Source organism: Podarcis melisellensis, assembly GCF_964234715.1.
Source record: "Podarcis melisellensis genome assembly, chromosome: 3".
NCBI classification, from domain to species: Eukaryota; Metazoa; Chordata; class Lepidosauria; order Squamata; family Lacertidae; genus Podarcis; species Podarcis melisellensis.
The window spans coordinates 42274135-42290693 of record NC_138530.1 but is presented as its reverse complement, the minus strand read 5'-3'; the positions used below and the strand labels follow the sequence as shown (position 1 = coordinate 42290693).

The 16559-nt window shown below is 39.4% G+C and overlaps 1 protein-coding gene across 2 annotated transcripts in view; it reads left to right on the top strand.

The window, feature by feature from the left end:
* The window catches only part of CNST (consortin, connexin sorting protein), a 40810-nt gene that overhangs the window by 1299 nt on the left and 22952 nt on the right, over positions 1–16559 (top strand). For both annotated transcript variants that reach the window (XM_081905818.1, XM_081905819.1), the window contains exons 2-5: positions 1280–1374; positions 11139–11547; positions 14793–14974; positions 15758–15788. In XM_081905818.1, coding sequence (XP_081761944.1) covers positions 11193–11547; positions 14793–14974; positions 15758–15788 — 568 coding nt within the window. In that variant the 5' untranslated portion in view covers positions 1280–1374; positions 11139–11192. The remainder of the gene's footprint in view (positions 1–1279; positions 1375–11138; positions 11548–14792; positions 14975–15757; positions 15789–16559) is intronic.

Sequence of the window (16559 nt, the reverse complement as noted above, 5' to 3'; positions counted from 1 at the left end):
CTTGATAGTTGGACTGATACTTCATATAAATGGAAGATGGCTGGTCATTTGTTTCCTTTTTATTTGCTTTTTTCTCTTGAATGGAAAGCTTTGTTTTGATCTTTATTGCACAAAATGTACTCATTATATATCATTTTAAATTAGATCTCTTTGCAACAGAATATTGATAATGAAAGTTGTGCCAACCAGTTGCTCAACTGCATGAGTATAGTAGTCATACTTGATTTTGCGTTATGCAGAAGGTCTAGTCAGATTCGTATTTAATATCAATTGTCTGATTCATATTAGCAGCCTTCTGAATGCTGGCTAAATATTTGCTTTTCTGCCTCTCTCTTTCCTCCAAATAGTTGATTTATTCCTGTATTCATACATTTGGCATAGTTTCCAAAATAACGATCCCTTTTTTCCTTTGCCTGCTTGTTGTAGTAGTAGGCTGGGATCCAAGGAATGCTGGCAGCTGATTTTCCATGCCCAATTGAGTTTTCGGACTTGTGTTTCTTAAAGAAAAGCATACTCTGCCATCATTGTCACACAGCAACCCCCTTTCGAAACTGGGGAAACTTTTAAAGCTGTTTATGATGTGGCATGTATATTCTGATTCAAATTCAAAGTTCTCCAGTAAAAAAAAGAAAAAAAGCTATATTATCTATTTTCCTTTCTTAAACTGAGATAGACAAGTAATTCATATATTCCAAATAAGATCAGTCTAACTGTACTAATAAATGTTTAATTTGTAACATGCCTTGAGGAAATTGGTTTTAGATTAACTCTGTTCTATCTAGCAAGACTATCCCCTTGACTTGAATAAATTTCAAGCCTTACCATTTCTGTAAAGGCCTATACTCTGCACATTCTGATCATGACTCACAAAAACATATTAAAATAAAATGTAACAGGGCTGTTGCTGTTAGTCAGTGGAAGTTTTTAGGCTTTCTGTCAGTGATTGTGATGATTGAGTTTGTTTCTGTACAGCACTTGTTATATATACAGTACTGTTTTGAGAAATGAATGCAAATTCTTTGTAAATGGACTGTTGTTCAGAGCCCATCTCTTCGATATCTAAAGGTCAGAAAATTCACCCAGATGTACTAAGAGGATGAATTATCTCCCTCCATATTACGGAATAAAAACTAATTAGTATTGTATTCTGGAAGTTCTACTTTTCATTTGGTTGGTTTTCAAGGCTGTCCCTTCTAGGTAGCACCCAAATGTACTAGCATTTCTTATAAGATATATTTTAATTTACATTATTTCCTCCCTCTTTTTTCTCTTTTGGCAGAATGAACAGATACCAGACAGCTCTGTATTAACTCTTTGTTGCCTAAAAGTATCTCCTTTCCCTTGCAATATCTTTAAGAACCATTTTGAAAAATGGTAAGTACTGTTCTCTGGTTTAGAAAGAACAAGACTCAAGGCAATGGTAAACATGTTTAGTATATTTTAAATAATAAAATCAGTTGAACATTTTTTCTTTTTCTTTTTTTTTGGAAAATATCATAATTGCACATATGAAATTAGAGAGATTAATAGTAATTTCCATGAAATTTATTCTGCTTCGTTGATTGGCAAAGGCACAGCACTTTATACCAACTTTTGCCAACAGCTAAAACTGTAGGAAGTAATTCGGGGGGAAATCATTTTGATACTTAAGATTTATCTATTCTTCTGTTTATACGTATGCAAAATATTAGTAATTGTAAAGTATGGAAGCTGTTAGAACTGTAAGCCCTGGAAACCCTTTAACTAGGGAGCTGCTGGTACTTAGGATTAAACATTCCTCCATTTCACCTCTTCAGGACTGGGGCTTGGCACTAGCCCTAAACATGCATTAGGGGACCATGTTCTTATTTTTATTTTATCATATATTTGCATGGTGCTGCTGCTGTTGACCCCTTAGGTCAGGTCATGGGCCACCTGTTGAATACCAGTGCTCTAAAACATGGGCCTCCTGGGTTTTAAGCACTTCCACCAGTAGTTTTGCCACTCAGTTGGTCATTCCTTTCCCTAATTCTCTGTACATTCTCTGTTCTTACCAGTAGACTTTAGCCATGCAGTGAAGCACTCATGGTGTAGAACTCATCAGTTCCCTTCCTTGTCTTGTTTCCAGCTTCTCCAAGGGCCTCTTAGATTGCTCTCCCTTTCTTTCTCTGCTTTAGCAGCTGTGCTTGCTACGCCCTGCCCTGCCTATTGAGGCTGCATTCCTGGAACTGACCTCAACTTGACTTCTCAAGTAAAAATCCCTAAGTAAAGCATATTGGTATGTCTTTCTTACTTGGGATGATCTACCCAGGAAAGTAGCATATGCCCTGATTTTGCAGGGAGGGCACTGTTCCACCAACATGACAGGACCAAAGATATAAAATTTTGTGACTGAAAAACTGTGCTACAGTTATTCATTCAAAACATTGGCATGCGTTACACTGTGTATTCGTGGTGTTATGATACCTCATGGAGAGAATTTGTAACAATGATAATCAAAATATCTGACATTGATTATGTCTAGGCCATGTGACTATAGTTGCAAACTTTCCACCTGCTGTTGTTTGTTTACATATCCTTTTATCCAAGGAGCCTAATTTACATGCTAGTCCCACCCTGCACCTTAGTTTATAACGGGGGTAGGCAACCTAAGGCCCGTGGGCCAGATGTGGCCCAGTCGCCTTCTCAGTCCAGCCCACAGATGGTCCGGGAATCAGTGTGTTTTTACATGAGTAGAATGTGTCCTTTTATTTAAAATTCATCTCTGGGTTATTTGCGGAACCTGCCTGGTGTTTTTACATGAGTAGAATGTGTGCTTTTATGTAAAATGAATCTCTGGGTTATTTGTGGGACATAGGAATTTGTTCATTCCCCCCCCCCCAAAAAAAATAGTCCGGCCCACCACATAATCAGGGACAGTGGACAGTGGACCAGCCCACAGCTCAAAAAGGTTGCTGACCCCGGGTTTATAACACCCCTGTGAGACTAACCCAAGGTCACGCACATCAAGCTTCATGGCTAAATTGGAATTTGAACCTGGGTATCCCTAGCCCTAGCTTGGCACTCTTAACTACCATACCATGCTGGTGGTGAAAATTGTCATTTGTTGTCACAGGTAGAACATGGGACTTAATACTTGTGTGCATAGGAAGGCCTAAAGTCTGATCCTAAAGGCAGACCCTTAGTTTTCTGAAAATCGGTATAAAGAAGTTCTGTCATAAAACGTTTAGTCTACAAAATGGTTCATCCCATCCCTGTATAGTAGTAGTAAATCTGTGCCTCTTGAAGTATGATGAAAATATAGGCTTGGATCCTAATTGTTCTTTCTGTGACTGGTAGGTCTCCTCCCACTTAAAGGAGACTTAGCATGTAGTGGAGGATCTCCCTGGCAGAAAAGAGGAGGCAATTTTTGGCTGTTTTTACTTCAAACTGGAAAATACTTTCAAGAGGGAAGGAGAAATGAGCACAGGAAGTCCCCCATTCTGCTGGTGAGAGTGTTTTGGGAGCAGAACTTTGATCACATCAGTGGAACGGAGTCCAAGATCTAAGCCATGGTATTTTAGAATCTTTGATGGATGAGAAACACCCCACCCTTCTAAGATTCAGGTCTGTTGACATACATCAGATTGCTCTGTAATAGTGTGTTCAATAAGAATTTGTATATGTGATCAGAAAAACAGATGGGCACTCTTTAGAAATGAAAATAAGTACTTACCCAGAAGGAAGGTCAGTATTTGCTGGTGCAAGCAATACTTTGTTTACTGAAACCATATGTCATGGCTTTTAAGAATGGTTAAATTAAAATCTAAACAAAACAGTAGGGAATCATTAATGGTTTCAATTGTGCATCAGTAGAATTTTAAATTATTTTTAAAATTGAAACTTAAGAGATAATATATGATCCCCAGTCAATAAAGGCAAAGCTCTAGTTCCTGTAAGTGTAAAATTTTAATATTGAAAGAAAATAAAATAGTTTATTTGAAGATTGATTTTGGTATGCAGGTTCCTGAACTATCAGAGCACTTCATCAAACAAAATGAAAAAATGCATCATTTTCAGCTATATATAGAGCAAGTTTATATCCCCATACAAATATCATTGGTCATATAATTTAATAATAGGCTTGCTACTTCTTATATCAGACAACTGTACATTGTCATTTACATTTAAAGTTGAAGGAGCAAATAAGGCAGCAGCTGCTCTTCCACAGCCTTAACTCCTTCATCCCTCACCTGCTTTGCAGCCATTCTTTGTTACGAAGATGCTTGATTCAGCTGGCACTTTACATATGCCCTAAAACACCTTTAGCTTCACAGGTGACTGTGAAATGAGCAAGACTGAGAAAGCAAATCTGGTTGTACATTGGCTATCCTCATTTATAGTTGATAAGTCTTTGGACTGGGATGAGCAAGAACTGCAAATGTATGCTAAAGCTTATCTATGCATCTGATCGGTGTGCTACCTGCTGATGCAAGTATCCGCCTCTATTTTGGACATTAATTAGCCCACATAAAACAGAAGTCTCCTTCCAACTGGCACAGCCCTACTGGTGACTTTAATTGCTGTAAATTATTATGTTTCTCTGCCTCTTCATTTTGCATGTGGGACGGCCTTGTCACACAAGTTGAAACGTCGTATGGGCTTGGGACTATCTGTTGTGATTGACACATGACATTCACCTTTGCCAAATCATACTGCTGTGGGACGTATGTGTTGTCCTACCTCATGTCGTTGGCATAACACCTTTTAACTAAGCATTCTGTCTGTATCTCAGTCCAATCTTCCATCTCAGAAACCAAATTCTTTATTTCATTTAAAGATTACATTATGAAGTCTTTCTTTGTCCTCTCGTCACTTAAGCTGTTCCACATTTTGCTGAAGTGTGCTCTTTCCTTGCCTCTCTTCTATGTTTGTTATGGTCTTCGGGTTAGTCAGATCACACAGTGCAGGCCTCAAGAACAACAAATGAAAGTACCTTTGTTCCCTCCCCCCAGATCATCACCAGTATTCTCGATGGCACAAAGTTTGCCTTTCAGTAACTGTAGACTTGTGCCTCTAGCTGCTCTGACAACTTTCATTTATGCATATGATTCCAAACCCTTGGATGCTGCTGAAATTCTGGAAACCTGCTCTGTTTCTCCCTCTCCCTCTCCTAACATGTAATTATTAGTGTTTCGCTCCTTCCATTTCTGTGCCAAATTCTTAAATCTAACTATCTTTCGGCTCTCACATGGCCCAAGCCTGTGCCTTTTGCAATCAGGCATTCCCCAGGTGTGTCTAATGCCACTTCCTGTTTCCTGCAGCAGTAAGACTTCTCCACCCTATTTCTGTATCTCTTTGTGAGAAGCAATGCTAGCAGACAAAGGTTAACCATGGGCTGGGGTCCCTCAATATCAAAGGATGTCGCATGCGCAGACACCTCGCACCTTCTGGAGAAGCTGGTGCCTCTGTTGTCAGTAATTACTCAATTTGGGCAATTCAAGCTGCATTTCACTCTTTAAAACCAGGACTTCTATCATATGTTTCCCTATCTCTACCCCATGGTCCCACACAGGGGTTACATTATGCTGCCACTCTTGGTTAAATGATTGGGAGCAGACCATAGTATGACAATGCTCCTTCATGAATTCTGATGTTCTTCCCTTGTTTGTTGTATAGCATTGTGTCTGCATCGGTGATAATATTTACATGAATGATCTGCAGAAGTTACACTTCTACAAGTGTCATGCACTGTCTGTACTTCGTTCATTAGGCACCACACCTTACTTTGGAACTCCTAACAGACATTAGGCAGGTGCCGCTGTTGTATTTTTTAGATGCTTGCTGAAAATATTTGTGTTTTGGCTGCAGTGTTCAGACACGCGATTGGTTGAATTCATTTATTTATGTGTTTATAAGCTGTATTTTGATTTTTTAAAAAAGTTTTCAATGGAGTATAACATGAGAATAAAATGTTTCACTGTGTTTGATTGTTTTTAGATGTTTTTATTACTAAACGACTAAACAACAACAAAATTGCAAATATATTTGCTGCCTTTGGGAGAGAAGGGTAGGATGTAAATTTGATAGATAGATAAGGATTATGTTTGAAGATCATATGATTTTCATAGATAAACAACTTACACATTGCACAGTTAGTATAAAATGTATTGCTGCATATTTTCTACAATTTGAAGGGACCTCAGAATTTGTATGTTCGGTTCAAGCTCAGGAGAAAGGGAAGTGAAGAAATAAGGAGCTTACTTCCCAAAGAGCTTACAGAGCAGTATTTTTACTCTCAGCACATTATTTTGTGGAGAGAAAACATCCAGCTGACATAAACAGTCAAGAGGTTAGATTAAGGAGATTTTCTGATAGTGAGTATACTCACTAATGAGATTGTACATAACACAATCATCTCATGATGAAAGAAACTACTAATGAGGCCGCCTTGTGGGGCAGTTGCACTGAGTGGCAATTATCTCTGTTGGAAAGTTGGGCTGGAAAGAGATTTTGCATCCAAAATACTTCTTCCTCTGTCTCTCCCCCGCAACTCTAAGCAAAAACATCTGGAGTAATTCCCATTGAATGTCCCTGTCTTTATGATGATGTTATTGGTTTATTGATTGTTGAGAATTATTCTTAATTTACGAAGGTGGCATTGTGTGTTTTTAAATTATTATTATTATTATTATTATTATTATTATACCAGTGCAAATGTTGTATGCTTCATTTATGTAGTGCACATGTTGTGCAATTTAGTATAAATGAGACCTTATGGGTTAATTGTATTTCACATTATTAGCCAGAATAATCTGAGAATTTCCTCCTGAATCTCTTAACCAGAAGTATTGGGCTAAGCAAACAATTTGTTGCCTGTTGATGATATATGGATTAACTTGTGTATATTTTTACCTTAGTTTTGTTATGTGTAAAATAGGGACAGCACTTGATTTTTGTGGTCTTTACAACAGGTGTCAAATGTTAGTCAAGCTTCAGCAGTTTTGCCATGTGGCTGAGAGACCAAGAGCCAGATGTTTATTTCTCTCCCCATATTGCAATTCCTTGGCCTAATCTGGGTTCAGAATGCAAAATTTCCTTAACTCCTTTGTGTACTTTAATCCATAATCAAGCTATTTCTGTTTGTATAAAAGTGTTGAAAAGAGAGAAGGAGTTAAAGTATTTGTTTTAGTGAAATACCCTTAATTGCAGGCCTCCTCAGAATACAATATCACTATTTTTCTTCCATCATATGAATAGCCAGTAATGAAAAACCAACCCTGCCTCTTACAGAGCATTATAATGACTGATATTGTGGAGTTTAATTCTTCAGGGTGCAATGAAGAACTGCTCAGTATAATTAGGCTAAAACAGGAAAAGGTTCATGCCACATTGCAACCAATTGAAATATCACAAAGTAATGAGATTGTCTTCGGATTACATGTGAAGGGGAGGAACTGAGAGGGTACTGGTGGGTGAGATTTTTAAAAAGCCCAGTCTGCAAATCTGCAGCCATTTTAATATGGAATAGAAGTGCTCTGCAGACTGAATTAGGCTGGATCATTCCCGATGCAAAAAAAATCTTGGGTTATTTTATTATTAGATTTATATGGTCACACAACAACACATGTTACCTGGGCGGTTTAACAAATAATTAAAATAATATTTTAAAACCTACTAAATGCAGGGTGGAAATCTTTCTGGTACAGTATAAGTTACACATTAAGATGCAGCTGATACAGTGAGATGTTTGCTTAAAATGCTACTTGTTTAAAACCTCTGTGTGAATCAAAAGCCCTTCACCTGGCACCAGGGTAAGCCCTTTCATAAGCCACGTTTAGCCGTGATCCGTAGGTGATGAACATGCCCTCTCATATATCGCCTGCAGGACCATCTACCACAATGGTTGTGGCACACTGGCCAGCAGTCAGGTGGGCTGGCCGCTGCTATTACTATTTCACTCCCCTCCCTCCCATTTCTCACATAATGTCTGTGCCACCACTATCTGCCATAAGATTTAAAGGTAGTGAAAACATGTAAGTGACCTAAAGCAAAACACAGTATGCCCATACCACAACCCCTCTGCTGGGCACAACAGTGAAGAGGTGACAAGTTCTTAGGTGGCACATTCCCTGGTTCTGAAAATAAGACATGTCCGACCAATCTGATTTCCTTTTTTCATGGAATCACAAACTTGGTGGATCAGGGAAATGCTGTGGGCATAGTGTATCTTGATTTCAGTAAGGCTTTTGACAAAGTACCCTATGATATTATCGCAAGGAAGCTGGTAAAATGGGGGTTGAATGAGGTAACTGTTAGGTGGATTTATAGTTGGTTGACTGACTGAACCCAAATAGTACTCATTAGTGATTCCTCGTCATCCTGGAAAAAGTGACAAGTGGGGTGCTACAGGGTTCTGTCCTGGGCCCGTTATTGTTCAACGTCTTTATAAATGACGTCGATGAAGGAATTGAGGGGATGCTCATCAGATTTGCAGGTGACACCAAACTGGAAGGGGTAGCTAATGCCGCAGAAGACAGAATCAGAATTCAAAATGACCTTAACAGATTGGAAAACTGGGCGCAAGCTAACAAAATGAATTTCAGTAGGGACAATCGTAAGGTTCTGTACTTAGGCAGGAAGAACCAGATGCACAAATATAGGGTGGGGGACACCTGGCTTACAATGTGAAAAGGATCCAGGGGTCTTGGTGGACCACAAGTTTAACATGAGTCAACAGTGTGATGCAGCAGCAAAAAAAGCTAATGGTATTCTAGGCTGCATCAATAGAAGTATAGTGTCCAGATCAAGGGAAGTACTGTAATAGTACCACTCTATTCTGCCTTAGTCAGACCACACTTGGAATGCTATGTCCAATTCTGGGCACCACAATTTAAGAAGGATGTTAACAAGCTAGAATGTCTGCAGGGGAGGACAGCCAAGATGATCAAGGGTCTTGAAACTAAGCCTTATGAGGAGCACCTGAAGGAGCTGGGTATGTTTAGCATGGAAAAGAGGAGACTGCGAGGAGATAGGATAGCCATCTTCAAATATCTTAAGAGCTGTCACATGGAAGAGGGAGCATGCTTGTTTTCTCCTGCTTTGGAGGGTAGGAATCAAACCAATGGCTTCAAGTTTCAAAAAAGGAGATTCCGACTTAACATTTGAAAAAACTTTCTGATAGTAAGAGCTGTTCAGGAGTTTAACAGACTCCCACGAGAAGTGGTGGACTCTCCTTCCTTGGAGGTTTTTAAGCAGAGGTTGGATGGCCATCTGTCATGGATGCTTTAGCTGAGATTCCTGCATTGCAGGGGGCTGGACCAGATGACTCTTGGGTCCTTTCCAACTCTTATGATTCTATATTAGTGTTGCACCAGCTGCTTTAGTGAGCATGTTTGCTGGTATTTGCTCATGCTCAATCATCCTTGCTAATAAGCACAAGAAATTTACCAAACAACACCCAGGTAGAATAGCTTGAGCAAGGTCGCTTAGTAAGCTGCTAGTGGTTCAGCAGGAAATGTTAGTCTCCCTTAGCTAACTGGAAAGCTTTGCTGGAACACTACGAATATACTAGAGGAAGTAAATAGGAAGAGGGAGATGAGTTAGATTCAGTAAATCTAAAGGTACAATAAATGCTGGAGTAATGTGTTTTACAGCACTGCACTGGTTACAGGCAGTTTGTCCCATTCTGTTGTCTTGTTTCCTGAAATAACAAGCCTTGTGTGGATGGGTGAGTCAGCAAATAAATAAATAAATAAAGTTTTCTCATTTATAGGTTATATCCCACATTGATCATATTCAGAAAAGACCCACCAATATCTATTGCTTTTGGTAGGTTTGCTCTGAATATGACTTGGTTAAATATCACCCATTTGTATGTGAAGTGTCTGTTCAAAGATCACAGATGTTCATTTGTTTAAGTACAGTCTTGCCTGATTTCCTCTTTGTTAGGCAGTCATTTACCGTAAGTATTTCTGCTTCATTTTCTTCCATTGTAAAAAAAAAAGGGGTGTGAAAGCCAATGTCTGCTTATGGTAGCAGTTGTGATGTTTAAGGTTTGCAAAGTGCATCACAAATGTGTAATTCACTTAATTGCTAAATGTTAGGGCTGGTAGGACAATTTTCTTAATTATATGGAGGCCCCTTTCTTTAGCTAGTCATTTTGTAGTTAAATAGCAGATTTTCAATTAGTGAGTGGATATGGCTAATCTAAATAATTTGTAGTTTTAACAAATATACATCTGCATATTTCTGAGTGTTGAGCTTTTATTTGAATTTACTACTCCACAAAGTACGGTGCTGGTATTTTACCACAGAATGCTACCGTTCTTGGGTTAAATTGCCAGAATGATATGTACAGCAGAGGCGGATTTAGGGGAGCTCGACCGGTTCAGTTGTACTGGGCGTGGAGATTTAGAGACATCACAACTATGATATAGAATGACAGGCGAGAGGTGGGGGCACTGAATATTCTCGTCGCACAGAGCGCCCCTGAAATATGAAGCCATAAAGTATGCCACTGTACACAGTTTAGTTTACTCTCTCAGAATTCTAGAGTTGTAAGGGGTCACCAATCCAATCCCTTGAACCTCTTTGACTAGCCTTGTGGAAAAACAGAATCCACAAAAGTTAAAGACCTGAAAAAAACATCGCTTGCCTCTGGAGGAGAGCCAGGACCTGGTTTCCATGGGCAACTGTCCTGTGCTGATGGCTGCCATGTCCTCCCTTTAATTCCCCCACAGCCTGGCACTCTGAGCAGCAGAAGACAACCCCTTTTTATTTTCCACAATGTGCCATACATTGTCATTCTGGGGCATTGTTGGGAATCAAAATGGTGTCAGTCCCCTCAGCTGCCTGGCTCTGCGGCCAGGTCAGCCCTTCAGGGCCCACTGACAGGGGAGGGAGTCCAGATATCACCCTTGCTGAGATCTCTGTGCTGCTTGCCTGAGGAGTACTGGAGGAATGACAGAGCTCTCGTCAGTCCTTTGCCAACCTGTTCTCGTTGCCTGGGTGGAATACCATGCACTCACTTACATGATGTTCCTGATTACCTATCCTATGGTAACCAGGCAAGTGCTTAAATACAAGGCTGGACTATATAATCTAATATAGCTAAGTAGTCAAAACATGACTTGGATTTTGATTATTATAAATCTCAATGCCTTTTTTTCCCTTTCTAGAGCTGAAGATCATTTGTGCTAAGTGGATATAAAGTTCACTCTAGGAACGCTCTAATGGATGACAGGGAATCTCCTACAAATGACCTGCAGTTAAGTTTACAAGGCTCACTTCGTACCGACACACTTGTGGAAAAGATCAAAGCTTGCTTAGCTTCTTCACCAGATGAAAATGAAAATCAGCTTAATGGAAGCAAGCACGATACTCTGAAAAGCAGTGACGACACAATGGGAAAGGTTGAGCAGGACAGCATTAATAATAATGAGGACAGTGGAGACTACACGTCCTCCTGCCAAGAAGATGAAAGCGATAAGCCATCTAGAAGCTTCGCTGCAGATGAAATGCTCATTTTAGAAAAAGGTGACTCTGAAAAAAGGAGTTCAAGGAAAACAAAAAGTTCCAGCAGGAAAGGTACAACAACTTCCACAATATACAATTTGTTACTCATAGTACAGGCCTTTATCCTATAACGTGACTTGGGGGTATCTCTTTCTATGATTACTGTTCTCAAAAAGTGTGGTCTTTCTATATCTTCTCTACAAGGCCAGCCTACTCTGCAATCCTGACAGGTGAAGCATGCACCTAGAATGCATTCACCTAGAAGGCAAATGTTAACAAGCCATTTTCTTACAAGAGAAAGTAATGTTGTTTGAAGAGTAAAAGGTAAAGGGACCCCTGACCATTAGGTCCAGTCGCAGACGACTCTGGGGTTGCGGCGCTCATCTCACTTTATTAGCCAAGGGAGCCGGCGTACAGCTTCCGGGTCATGTGGCCAGCATGACTAAGCCGCTTCTGGTGAACCAGAGCAGCGCACAGAAACGCCATTTACCTTCCCGCAGGAGCAGTACCTATTTATCTACTTGCACTTTGTGCTTTCGAACTGCTAGGTTGGCAGGAGCAAGGACCGAGCAACGGGAGCTCACCCCATCGCGGGGATTCGAACCGCCAACCTTCTGATCGGCAAGCCCTAGGCTCTGTGGTTTAACCCACAGCACCACCCGAGTATCTGAAGAGTAGATGCTATTAAAAACTAATTTTTGTTTTCAATTCATAAAAATAATAGGAAGGAATTTCAGTGTCATACTGATTTAATCGCCCTGTCAGTGCAAGGATTTCTGCTTGTCAGGTAGAGTTATCTGCCGGGAATCTGAGCTGAGATGCCCATGTAGCAGAAGTTGCCCCCAGTTCTAGTCGCCACACAGAGGCAGCTTAAGGTCCAAAATAGTTTATTTTATGGCCCAGTTCACAGACCACACTCAGGTTTGCTTCTCTCCCAACAAGCCACAACCAATATTCGAGTTTTGTTACTGGTTTACAACTTGTAGCTTATTTTGGGGGGTGGGTAGGCAATGAGCCTGGATTCAGACAAAACGACAGGCCAAACTCTGGCTTGCTTTGTTTATGGTGCAGTGGCAGCAACAACAGGGAAAGTGTGAGATGGGAACTCTTGAGCAGCATGCTCCAACACATTGTTCACCTTAAACCATAGTTTGCTTTAAATGTGGTTTAATGTGATCTATAAAGCAGGCCACACAGCAAATATAATAAATGTAATGTGCTGAATACACCTAAAGCTTTGATTTTGCCATCTGCAACTCCCTTTCACAATATTTCTTCCATGAAATCCATCACACCCTCTTTCATAAGGTGTTAGTTAACCCTTTTTATTTTCTGCCTCTGTATGATTTTCTACACTGTATGAAATGCGTTCTGTTGAACATATTTTTTTTAATGGCAATCACTCAACTTCATCATCTGGTTAGATGAAGACTGAAAAGATACTTTTCATACAGTCTAAGCTCTACTACAGTGACAATTTAAATGTTAAATTTGTTTTTTTCTTGATTATTTTAAGGAGATACAAACATGGCAGAAACAAGATATCACAACGTAAGGATTTGTTGTGCAAGCTATTTCATGTAAAACAGAATCGAGCATAGACCTTTTTTGCTTATAATGGATGGGAAGCTTAGGTTTGCACTTTGCCATCTTAGGTTCACACTTTCCCTCCTACCACATGGTTGGTAGAAGGACTCCACCAGCATTCAGTTTCCCCGTGTTAGCTTGGTCAGTCATCTGAACTAGGAATCGTAGATTATAACAAATTCTGGTTGGTTTCAAAGCATGCCAACTTCAAACTGATATTTCTGAAGCTGGCTTCTTAGCCAATGCAAAGGGTTTAGGTTTGCTCTAATTAGTACATTCTTGTTCATTTGACCTGTCAATCTTGTTCTGAGTTTGTTTTTCACATATCAGCTGTGGTTTCTGTGACCAGATAAAAATGAGATGTCACATTTATGCAGGTAAAGGCAATGCAGGTTTGTTTTCAGGAATGTAGAGATTTCAAGGGAGGGCAGTATTTTCACAGTGTAATAAATAAGTCAAGGGTTGAGCTGAGCAACAATCTTCTGTAGTATCTTTTCCTAAGAAAGAATAATAGTGTGGTCTTACAGATCTATCTTAGGAACCTAATTGGGTCAGTTCCATTCTGAGAATTCACGTTCACTCTTAATTCTTCCTGTATCAAAAACAATTTTCCGCACTGTTCAACAAATGCTGTATATTTATGTAAATGTTTATGATGTGGATAAAGAGAAACAGATATTTTAGTCTCCCAACAGGTGGAACAATCAAGTTAAAGATTAAGCTAGTGATTGCAAAGGGATTAGATGTAGAATTCAAAACTGGTGATCTGTGGTGTATGTTGGAAAACAAAAACAAGAAAGGAGGGAGCTTAACAGGTGCTAGGAAAGAGTTTGTAATGATGAAATGCTTTTGGTCTCTGTATCAGAAAATGCCCAAACAATGAGGGCACATGTTCTTTTGTCTTGTGTTGTAGGTTTGTGTCTTCCAAGGGTAGGTATAGGTGCTCTTTGTATTCTGTTCTTTTTATCTGTGTTGGTAGTGGCTTTTATAATGGAATAATTGTAGTTTTATAATTACGTTGATGAGCCTAGCTTTCAGGTAGTGGTCCTGAGTAAGGGCCATAAAGGAGGTACTGCTGAATTTTTTCAGCCTGAACTATATTAGCAGGAGTGACTTTGGGGAAATGGTTGTAGAATTTAGTCAATATTTGCATCAACAACACTGTGAAATCAATTTCCCATAAAGTTAATTTTTTTCTTCCATTTTAAGTTTGTTTGTTTGTTTGTTTGTTTGTTTGTTTGAATGCCACTTCCATCGTTCTACACAACACTCACAATTAGCTTTATGAATGGCTTTGGAATATCTGAAAGATATTCCAAAGCAGGATAGCACTTTTAAACAAATGGTAATTTGGCATGGCACAAACATAGTGAAGGTCACACGTTGCCATGAAAATAACCAATTCTTTTGAAGAATGCCATCTCTAATACAAAATTTTATAGTTTATTGGAATAAATTCCAGCTCTTGTTGCTTTTGCCCCCAAAGGAGCATTAGTTAAGAAGTACTATTAAGCTATACCCATTTTGTTGCCAATGTGGCTTCTTTTGCTACAGCCCGTTTCCCTCCCTAAAAGGCCCTTGACCCCCAGAGTGACTTTCCATGGGCTCAGGGAGGAGAGATGGGAATCTCCCTGTGTGAGCAGATGTTTGCTCATGCAATTTTGAACAGAACCCTATAAGTTGAAATGTTTCTGAGACTCCACAACTGTTCTCGTTTAACACTTCTGCAGCAGCCAAGCAAGAGAAGACTGGCATTACAGCAACAGGTTCTACATCAGATGAAGATGGAAACAAGACCAATGCAAACTTTCCCCAAAAGGATCCAACCCAGACTTTGCAGGCCCTCTTCTCTCTTCTTCGAGAAGAATTTGAGCAGATGGATTCAAGAGTCCTCCCCCTGTGCCTCCATGAGGTAGTAAAAAAAGAACTACCTTGGTTTCTCTGTGGCCATAGTATGAGAGATTTTATCAGCTGAAATAATGGAAAGCCACTGAGTTAGAGTAAGTTAGAGTCTGTCTCAGTGTAAGGCAGCGCCCTATGTTCCTAGTCCCATTGATTTATGTGGGAGCTAATTTAGTCTGGATCCTACCCATTAGATTATTGAGGGAAGTCCATCATGCCATAAGCTTTTGTAGGTCAAAGACTGTGATGAAATGTGGATTGGTCCATAAAAGTTTATGGCACAATATATTTGTTAGTATTTAAGATGCCACAGTAGTTAAATACCCCAAGTATTTGCTTTTCAGGTGTGTGGGTGTAGAAGGTTATAATCCTGAGGACTGTAGCAGACGTTTTTGAAGATGTAGAGGCTGGAAAGTATATAAACTTTGTGGCTATAACTCTTACTTCTCTGTCTGTATAAGTGATGCTTTGATAAAATGAGTAGAAAATAAATTTAGTGCCATCAACTATACACGCTTACTCAAAAGTGTGGTCCACTGTGTTCACTGGAACTTAATCTCAGATCAGTGTGCCCAGGACTACAATCTTAATTTATTGCATATATGAAACATCCAAACATATATAATCTCGCTTCGCACAAATAGTGTATTCAGCCATGGTTCAGGCTACAACATTCATGTACGTTTTTGGCAGGATATAGATTCTGAGGTGGTTTCTGGAGGATGATATAAAGGGTGATAATGATATAATAAATATCTGAAAATGTTAGTTGCTTCTTTGCTTTCTGTTACAGATTGCTGAAACGTATTTTCAAGATGGAGAATGTATCCTTTTTAAAATCAAGATTGATTTCTATGCCATTGCCCTCAGCATATGGCTGAAGGTTTCCAGCAACAGGTCTGCTTAAAGTCAAAGTGGAAAAATTATGATTATTTAAGTACAGTTATTCAGATTTCTTAATTTCCAGGGGACACATCTATAAATATTAAATTGTTATCTCAAATGTGTAAAGAACAGTGTAAAACAGTGTCTGCAAGAACAGTGTAAAAAACAAAAAACAAACCACTAAGGTATTGTTCATAAGCTATGAGTGTACATGAGCTTGTTCAATCTAGCATAAGAACTTGAATCTAATATAGGAGGTGCTTGCATTTAGTCAGGCTTTGCATAGATTCACTGTGGTATAGTGGTTTAAGTGCTGGACTAAGACCAAGGAGACCAGGGTTCAAATCCCCACTCAGCCATGTCACATAAGATGTTTATAGCTGCTTTGATTTTCCTCTTTTGCACTTGCAGTCGAAGAGATTATGTTGGTGGTATTTGCTAGCTTTCGCCCCTTAATTCTAGATGTGCAATCAAAAACTGAGAAGCTTTTACCCTTGAAAGAGAAATTTATTTCATTTTTGAATTTGGTCATTTGAAGAAATAAGAGCTTCCAGGTGGTACAGTACTTGGTTGTATTTTTTCCATTAAACTGAGCAACTTTAAATGTGAATGGCAAATTACTGCTGGAAACACTCATCCTAGAGAATTCATTGCCCAAAAAAGGAAAACTTTCTGACTGCAGGGGGAAAAGATTAAGAGAGTAAGTATAT